Below are 9,091 nucleotides of genomic sequence, written 5' to 3' on the forward strand. Positions count from 1 at the left end.
GCTCGAGATTTCCCAAAAAGTTGCCCGAAATTTCTCAAAAAGTTGCTCAAAAGTTGCTCCAAAAATCCAAAAACGTTGCTTCTGATAATAAAAGTTGCTCCAAAGTTGCTCCAAAAAATCCAAAACGCTGCTTCTAATCAAGAGAATTGCTCTAAATATTTGCTAATTTCCCTTTGAGAGTAAGATTTCTAAGCAGTTTTATGCAATTTCTCAGCAAAAGAAGTATCTAAATAACATATTAAGGGGAAATTTTTTTAAATAACAAGGATTTCTTTAACTGAGAAAAATCGTGAAGATATCAATGACGTCATGTTTGCTGACGAGATTTGTAATGTTTTAATGCAAAATGAGCCGAAAGTTGAGATGTCTTCAGATGTTCCCCGAAAGTCTTCGGCAAACTTCGTAAATCTTCGGAAACGTTCGTATTGCCTTTGAACAACACTCGGATAATCTTCGGAGATCTTCGGTCTACAAATTGCTCAAAATGCAACAAGTTGCTCGAGAGGAAAAAAGTTGCTCGAAGGTGAAAAAGTTGCTCGAATCATGAAAAGTTGCCAAAAAGTTGCCGAGCAACTTGTGGAAAGCCCTAGCCACCTCCACTTCGATGAATAGATAGCCTGTTTGAGCAGGTCAGAGATTTTCCAATGATACTATTGCTTGTACTCTATACCCAGCTGATGGATTACAAATCGTCCGTGAACAAGACCACTTCAGTGCTGGATTATCTTACTAGGGTCATTATCACCAAATGTCCGCACATCGCAGCTTTAGAAGACGATCTTAGACACGTGGAACAGGCATCGCGAGGTCAGTAAAAATGAATTCTCATAACAAGCATTTATAAGGATCGGCTTCAGTGACAAAAAGCAGAAATCAAACTGAAACAAATCACAAATACATCAAGCCCACCAGCAACTCCGCACTACAACAACAACGACAACAACAATAATAGTAAATAAATACCTTATTTTTACTATACAGTGTTCTTTGGGATGAAGTTTTCTTATATTCCCTTTCAAATGATTTAACTAAAATTCAAGACCAGAATCTTACAAGTTACGAGTAGCTTTCAATATATTTTGGACACTTCTTAAAATATAAAATTAAAAATATATAAAAGAACGTCAAGGTATTGAAAAATCATCGATTGCTTTCCTCTCATCGTTTGATTTGATTTCAGTTCCATTCAAGTCACTTGACAAGGAAATATGCGAACTGTCCACAGAAATTGAGGTAACAGCAGTGTATACCACAACTCAAGGTCCTTGCAATTTTTTGAGCTGCTCAATGCATGTACATAACAAATGTACATAACAAATGTTTTAAATACTCTTTCTATTAGGTTCTGGAAGAAGACGTCGAGAAAATAAATAATGACTGCATAAAAGATGAAGGAGACTCTTTCCGTGCTAGTATTGAAGTATCCTTTCAGTGAACTATACCATCGTTTGCTTTATAGTGAATACATGTATCTTTTATTACAAAAAACAGAAACATTAGATATGTAATTCGAGAGTTTTGATTGGCTTAGTGCCACTGGATATGAAAAATTATACCATGCCCAACAAACATGGTCGACAAAAATCGTCTTCCGTCTCTTTGCCAAAACAAAATACAAGATTTAATAAATAATAAATAATAATACATAATATTTTAAGAGGAGGCCTCCAATCACCTAGGGGTGGTTTTCAGGAGGGTCCTCTGAGAAAATAAATGTTAAACCTTAAAATATATTAAAATCTAAAAGACAATAAAAAGACAAAACCTATGCGGTATGCTAAAAAGATTAATTATAAAAACTAGAACAAGATCCTTTATTTAAGGATATCTAGTTGTTATTAAACAATTATTTCGCTTGCGGTTGTTGGAAAGAGATGATCATAGTCAAATAGGGGCTACTCGCCTCGTTGGTTTACCCTATCTACCATCTCATATCTAACGCGCGCTCGTGGAATAGTTGCATGATAAAATCTGAAAAGTTCCGATCCTTGGAAGAGAAATAAACTGTAGTGATAGCAAGTCAGAATAATTCCTTGACAAACTCCTTAGCTATTTGCTGTCTCGGCAAAAGAAGAGCTTAAAGACGTGCTGTCGCTTCGGAAGAATGCCAAAAGAAAGTTCACCCTCCTTGTTCAGTATTTTGGTGAGGATTCTAGTAAGCCTGAAGAATTCTTTGGAATTTTCGCCACACTTCTTCGCCAGTTCGAGGTAAATTTTAATCAAAATTAATTGCCATGTGCTTTCGTTTCTTTTCAGTCTTTTCACGCAGTCTACACGCAATAATATCCTAAATGACTAAACTTATCTTGCATCAAGGCAATATACTCTTCATGCAAACCACAGTTGAGCCCGCGATGAGTGGACTCGTGTTGATGTTATTGCCTGCAGAGGACTGCAGAGAACATAATATCACACAACTTTTCGAAAATTATACCTCTGATAGAACGATAGGGAAAAAAACATTCATTCAGCTACCAACGGGCCACTAAAATGGATCGAGTCGAAAATTTATAACTAAATCGAAAGTATAAATGTTTATTTTACTTTTTTCGTTTTAGGATGTGTTGAAGACGTACAAGTGAAGAAACGAAAATTACTAAATAAAGCATTCCTCGAATGAAGAAAATTTTATTAAACGCGTATAAAGATTAACATCCAAAAAGCTTCAAAATGATTCATTACTTGTAACTTTGAAAAGAGCAGTTTGTTTGGATATATCAAGATTGACCCAACAACTCTCTCTAAAACTGAATAAACTACTTTTGTTTTTTGCTCAAATATCATAATATTTAAACAATGTTTTATATCCCTTAAGTGTTTATGAAAAAAACGTGACGTGTATAAAAAGAAGCAAATATTTTATACGATGAAACGATATTTACGGCCAAAATGCCAATATCCAATGAGTGTTCGTTTTGTAAATACTTTAAACTGAATAAAGCTTGAGTTATTAGATAACTTTGCACTTTTGTTTGTTACTGCTTATAAAGCAGGCTAAACTTCATGCGCGCTCAATCCAATGCGGACAAAATCCAAAAATGTGCAAAAACACAAAGAATAATAGGCTGGCGACAAAATAGTTCTTAAACAGGTGCTAAAGATTCCAACGCAGTAGTTAAAGAATTCTGACATAATTATGCACACAACTTTATTCAGTGTTTTCACCGTTTCCTATACACCTTCATTTCGCCAAAAATCCATATGAGAACTTTCAGTCCGCGGCGCGCCTTATGTATAGTATCAGCTACTGCTTGTATTTAAACTTCCCCAGCTTTGTCGAGTTAATAAATCTGTAGAGGGAGACTTTTACTAACGATGTGTATATAAGCGTCAAACACCCAAACATTCAAGCATTGACTATATGCATATAAATGGTTAAAAAATTAGCATGTTCGACACGTTGTTTACATCTGGCACTTTTGCATTGATACGGTGAGAGGCCGGCGTTTGACTCCTGAATCGAGTTTGGGAGGCCAATAACAACAGCCGGACGCAAGTAAAGAGATTTGAGCTGCGCAAGACTTCGGTTGAAAATAAAATTGCAAATAAAATAAATCAATTCTTGAAACACATCTCTCGGCCCTTGAACTGAATGATTAAACCAAAACAAGTTATGGGAAATAAAGGAGGTGAATCGTGCAACTTAAAGGTGCTATAAAACATGGAACGACAATTTTACCCTATACAAATCCTTTAATGGTGATTGGTTAATTTAAGACCGACAACATGAAACCAGCCAATGAGAATCTTTCTTTTTTGCACCGTGCAAATCACGAGACGAATTCTACGAAAGAATGAATCAAGCCACATCGCCACTTATTCATCTTTCTCCCGCCAAAACGTTTTTGACGGTGATTGGTCACTTTATGACAAAGAATGATGAACAGCCAATCAGAAAATCTATTGAAGTGTCAAGACAATCATTTGCCACAGCAGCAGCCAATGACGAGTTTGCGTTTTCTCCGTGCAGAAGTGACAGCTTTTTCCTACATAATGCGCACGTGAGCTGGGACCATATAAAGCTTTGACAAACAATTTACTCTTTCACAACACCAAGAAGTCTTGTTCCTGCGCTTGTACTTCCATCAGAAACGTATTTGACCGTCAACGAAGGATTTGAAAATCTCGCAAGAAATGGCTCGCACGAAGCAAACCGCTCGCAAGTCAACCGGAGGAAAAGCTCCACGAAAACAGCTAGCAACCAAGGCAGCGAGAAAGAGTGCTCCAGCCACCGGAGGCGTGAAGAAACCACATCGTTACAGGCCAGGAACCGTCGCACTGCGAGAAATCCGTCGCTATCAGAAGTCGACAGAGCTGCTGATCCGCAAGCTGCCTTTCCAGCGTTTAATCCGCGAGATAGCCCAAGATTTCAAGACCGACTTGCGTTTCCAGAGCTCTGCCGTTCTAGCGCTACAAGAAGCCGCCGAAGCGTACCTCGTGGGGCTGTTTGAAGACACGAATCTTTGTGCTATTCACGCCAAGCGAGTTACCATCATGCCCAAAGACATTCAACTTGCGAGACGAATCCGTGGAGAGCGCGCTTAATGAAGAAGAGCTCTTGGTATTAATTTATTTTGTTTGAGACTGTTTTGCTTTGTATATAGATTTGAATTTCGGAACCTTCTCAACTGTTTCAAATTTACTCGATGTTAATTTACTAGTGTACTGTACAATTAAAATACAAGATTCGACGGCTAGAAAATTGTTCATAGAATTATTTGTTTTCCTATGTAACAAAGAGAACTTGTAAGATTGAATAGATTTTTGTAAATATGTATTGTAAATTAAACGCAGGATTGAATCTTCAGTTAGATGATTATCGCGGGAACGAGTTGATTTTACGACTTATTCTTTGTACAATTAACACAAGTAAATTAAAAATTAGTACTTCTCTATTTGTGGTTGTCAGTTATTCAATACACTTCGTTATTGCTTGTAGCTGGACGCTTGCCTTGAAGTCGTAATTATACTTGGGAAATAGCTCGCAGCTTTGGTTTTGAACATATGTTGATTTTAAGGACTATTTTCTCCCCTTGGAATGAAAATAATTAAAATTGTTTCTTCAGCATTAAGTTTCCAACTGAAATATTTTGTCTCGCAAAGTTGTTATTTTTAAATCGCATGTATACTGACAAATTGGATTGAGTGGAGTACCACGTGCTAGTAGTTTCAAAATCGATGAAGAACGCAGCACACGAATCCTCTTTCAATTTAATTGACAACACGGGACCAAATTATTAATTGTATCGGGAAATAAATTCGAGGTAAGGAAGTCTTTGAGAGAACCTCTTGCAACACGGGTGGTTATAGGCGCAACTTGCAATGAAACAACGAAGGTTTTTTTAAGTTTTGTCTTTAAAGCAGCGAGCAGGTTCTTGGTGTCAATATGTGGTGTTTGTTATTGAATAAAACCATCACGGGAATGGTAATGAAAACGTGGCGATTGAATATTCCCGCGCCCGTCGGAGCTATAGTTCTTGCTCTATTGTTTCGAGGTTGTTTGTTGACTTGGTCGTTCTTTGTTTTAACTAATTTACAATCCCCATGTGGGCCAGTCGAAAATCGTGGTTCAATCATTTGCATTTCAGCACAAAAAAGAAGCACGGCATCACAAAATTTTGCGTTCTTATAACTACACGACGATGACGAAATTTTCGGATAAACACACTGCTTTTAGATTTTTAGTTAAGAGAAATGAACCCCTTTATAATAAGTGATTTCACGACATCGTAGTCGTGATTGCCATAGCTTCCACTTCGCGGGAAAAGATTGCCTGTTGCATCATCGTCCAAAAACCGCTGATTACATCGTGAATTGAGCGCGTTGCAAGTTGTGAGAGCATCGCTACTCGGTCCCAGACCTCGTTTCTATCCCCTCCTGGATTGCACTAATGAAAGTTAACAGTAGTTTGTATTTTCAATGCAAATTTTATTTTTTACACGCAGACAAAGGACATACAAGCGCAACACATGCATGAAAACACGATGATGATTATATTACACATGAAAATGTTCCGTAACAATGCATACCATATAATGCTTTTTTTTTGCACGAGAAGAACATTTGCGCACTGTTGATAAAATATAATAATAAAATAAATTAGATACAAAAAATGTGTTCACTTATAAATTAATTCCACATTTTTTTCACATCAATATATTTCTTGTCAGCAAGTGTTCTGTTGCTATCTGTTTTCTTTTTTTATAATATTTTTTTCTAAAACAATTGTTCTGTTGAATTGATTATTCCACGGACTTTCGAAGGCCCAACGCCCGAAAATTCAGCTGCTTGATCAAAAACGGAGGTTTATCTACATTATTCCGAAGTATCAATATTAACGTGTCCAGGAGTCGGACGTTCACTCGTTCAAAATGCGGCATTCTTGCTCTTGTACATGCGCAGTATCGTGGAAATGACTAGGGATGAAGGGTGTTTGAGGATTTTCGTGACCCACGTTGTAACTCAAATAAAATCCAATGTCTAGTTTTACAGCTTGTTTAAACGAAAACCTTCTAGTAACCCCGACTGACCAGGTCTGTTGAAAAACAAAATAAAGACAAGCCAATCAATTACTCAATCAAACCATCGGTGGATTTTTCGGTCGGTCAGAAAGTATATAAGGCCCGGGCCAAACGTCGAACTATTGTCTTTGGTCATTTGTATTAGGTTCGACTCATGTGAGGTTCGATGTTTGACCCGGGCCTATAAGCCACGAAAAATTGAATTATATATTTACCTTTGTAACTTTCTAATTCATCTTTCTTTTTCTCGACGGAGGTTTTCGCTGTGGAGGACTGAAAAAAAAAAACATAACGAACTTAATCAGGGTTCAGTGTTAGAAAACAAATCCTCTAAATTTCCCTTCTACTTGCAGATGTGAATAAATACTGGTTATGCAACGCTTTCGAGTGGTATACTATGGAATATCCCACGAGTCACTTGTGTTTTCTCGGTATACACACGAGCCTTTAGGCGAGTGTGTATACCAAGAAAATACAAGTGACAAGTGGGATATTCCATAGTATACCACGAGAAAGTGTTGTGTAACTATTTTATACCATGCCATAGAAAATACGCTGACAAAATTTCGTCGAGAATACAATCGCAGCGCACGATGGGAAGGTTGAGTTGAATACCGTCGAATATACAACGGCTTTCCTGTATTCTGATTGGCTGTATTTTCTATGGCATGATATAAAACCAAATACAAACAAACGACAGTAATAAACAAACAAACAACAACAACAATAAATCCCTTCCTCTCACTTGTGGGAACTCTTTTATCAGGTTCTTTTCAAGTCAAGTAACGTTCTACCAAGGCCAATCATTTTTGTTGAGTTTCCTGTGATCTAGCTGGCGTGTCTCTTAGCATACGTTGTTTGGATAGGCCCGTTTTCAAAGAAAACGAAGGACAGATTACGCCTCTTTTAAGGTATCCTTAAAAATAAGAAGAGTTGATCAAATAACAGTACCTTCAAGACTGGGTGAGGGATACCTAAAATGTCGCAAAGTCTGTTCCTTATGACACGGAGTTCTTCAATACTCGCATCCCTGAGAAAGTTAACAAAAGGTTTGGAAATTGTTAGCAAAATAGTTAACAATATAGGAAACGACCTCACATCCTACAACGTTAAGGGCCCATTACAGTATCTTTTGGGGCCGTTGCTAGGGAGATTTCAATTGGCTGTAACTTGATATACCTTTGCTTTTATTTAACCAAATTTAGACAGGAGTTTTAGAGTGCGACTGCAAGTCAGTTGATGACGTCATCGGTGCACGTCTAATGTCACGTGACCCAGAACAAAAAACTGAGTTTTACGCAAGAAACTTACGATCTCATTCATAGTTTGTAGTATTATGTCAATCAGTACGTTTATCTTAAAAAATGTAAGCATGCGTTTTCCGTTAGCACAAAAACTTGAACAATAAGTAAAGAAAATGTGTTGTTTTGACCACGTTTTTGAACACAACTTTAATGTTGTTTTGATTTTCCAAAAACGCATGCTTACGTTTAAAGAAAAATGTATTTTCTTTCGATTTACTGCAAAAAACAGAAGGTACGTTTTTTTCCTTCTGAGAAAAACTCGCATTTTCGTCCGTACCGGAAGTAAAATTATACGGTGACTGATTGGTTGAAATCATCGTAATTGACATTGCTGCACTAAGTTGGCTTTCCCCCCGCTCACGTACGCTTCAAAAACTATAATTTTTCGACACGGCAAACTTAACTTCTTGCTTGTATTCGGACAGCTTTAATAACGTTTACTGTCGCTCAACTAACTGTAGAGGCTAAGACAAATGTAAACAAAGGCGGTCGTAAGTATTAAAAGAGTTTAGTGTTAGTTTCTTTATTTTCGGCTTGTAATTTGCGAATTACCGTAAACGGCGTAATTAAGCTTTATATGTTTTGTCAAGGAGGCTACAATTCATAGTTCGGTTGAATAAATAGTTAACGTTTGTAAGCTGAAATGTTTTTATACAGGTGCTTTATATAGTTTAGTTTTCGCAGTTTTGTACCTTACTGGATTTGTCCTGTAGTTAGACTGCTGTACGAAGCAGTGTCTGCAAGCAATTTAAGGCAGATAAATCGAGTTCATTCCTGTATTTCTGCGGTTGAACTGCGTAAAAATTATCTTACCTTCGTTTCGCGAACGAAATGAATCGCTGTTTTTTTTTCTGAGCTTCGTTTAGTTCTAGTGACAGTGCTTTAATTTTTGCCAGTAGGTTTCACAGATTTCTTCAGTGAGCTGAAGGGGAAACTGATGAAAATACGGCAGCGCCGCACACTCGCATGTTTTCTAATGAATCGGCACTACTTTTAAAAATATTTCGGCGGTTTCGGATACTTGCTTCAGGCTTCGTATATGTTTTGCAATCATTTAGTATGACAAACTTTTATTATTTCAATTTACCCAGTTTGCTTTTACTGCAGAACAAATTTCCGTCATTGAAATATGATTCTAACCGAAAGGGAACTAAACTCGCGTAAAATTTTGCCGCTAAGCTGAATCACGAATTCGAGAAAACCGGAAATAAAATTGCACTTGTGTGGCAACCGCGTAGCTTGGCAACGAGATACTGTAATGGGCCC

At 37.2% G+C, this 9,091-nt stretch overlaps 2 protein-coding genes and 1 long non-coding RNA gene across 3 annotated transcripts; 2 read left to right on the forward strand and 1 right to left on the reverse strand.

Annotated features, from left to right (window-relative positions):
- Positions 1-648: 648 nt before the first annotated feature.
- Positions 649-2,961, forward strand: LOC144640777 (formin-A-like). Its single transcript, XM_078499852.1, has 5 exons — positions 649-807; positions 1,181-1,233; positions 1,343-1,420; positions 2,050-2,208; positions 2,559-2,961. Exons 1-5 carry the CDS (start codon positions 678-680, stop codon positions 2,580-2,582), a joined length of 444 nt encoding a protein of 147 aa, XP_078355978.1. The 5' UTR covers positions 649-677; the 3' UTR covers positions 2,583-2,961.
- A 1,026-nt stretch (positions 2,962-3,987) lies between these two features.
- Positions 3,988-5,025, forward strand: LOC144640776 (histone H3-like). The gene has a single exon (XM_078499851.1). The coding sequence runs from the start codon at positions 4,135-4,137 to the stop codon at positions 4,543-4,545; it is 411 nt and encodes a 136-aa protein (XP_078355977.1). The 5' UTR covers positions 3,988-4,134; the 3' UTR covers positions 4,546-5,025.
- A 905-nt stretch (positions 5,026-5,930) lies between these two features.
- On the reverse strand, positions 5,931-7,588 carry LOC144640775 (uncharacterized). The gene is made up of 3 exons (XR_013568439.1): positions 7,473-7,588; positions 6,737-6,794; positions 5,931-6,535 (listed from the first exon to the last, which is right to left on the reverse strand). It is a non-coding gene; the product is annotated as an uncharacterized LOC144640775 (long non-coding RNA).
- Between the last annotated feature and the right edge of the window lie 1,503 nt (positions 7,589-9,091).

Source organism: Oculina patagonica, unplaced genomic scaffold, assembly GCF_052425735.1.
Source record: "Oculina patagonica isolate OP01 unplaced genomic scaffold, crgOcupat unplaced465, whole genome shotgun sequence".
NCBI classification, from domain to species: Eukaryota; Metazoa; Cnidaria; class Anthozoa; order Scleractinia; family Oculinidae; genus Oculina; species Oculina patagonica.

What these genes read in the sequence shown, in the direction of transcription:
- LOC144640777 (XM_078499852.1), top strand. Translation starts at nt 678, where the DNA reads ATGGATTACAAATCGTCCGTGAACAAGACCACTTCAGTGCTGGATTAT. An exon ending in AACTGTCCACAGAAATTGAG is followed by an intron (nt 1,234 to 1,342) that starts GTAACAGCAGTG and finishes TCTTTCTATTAG; the next exon opens with GTTCTGGAAGAAGACGTCGA. An exon ending in CTTTCCGTGCTAGTATTGAA is followed by an intron (nt 1,421 to 2,049) that starts GTATCCTTTCAG and finishes CAAACTCCTTAG; the next exon opens with CTATTTGCTGTCTCGGCAAA.
- LOC144640776 (XM_078499851.1), top strand. Translation starts at nt 4,135, where the DNA reads ATGGCTCGCACGAAGCAAACCGCTCGCAAGTCAACCGGAGGAAAAGCT.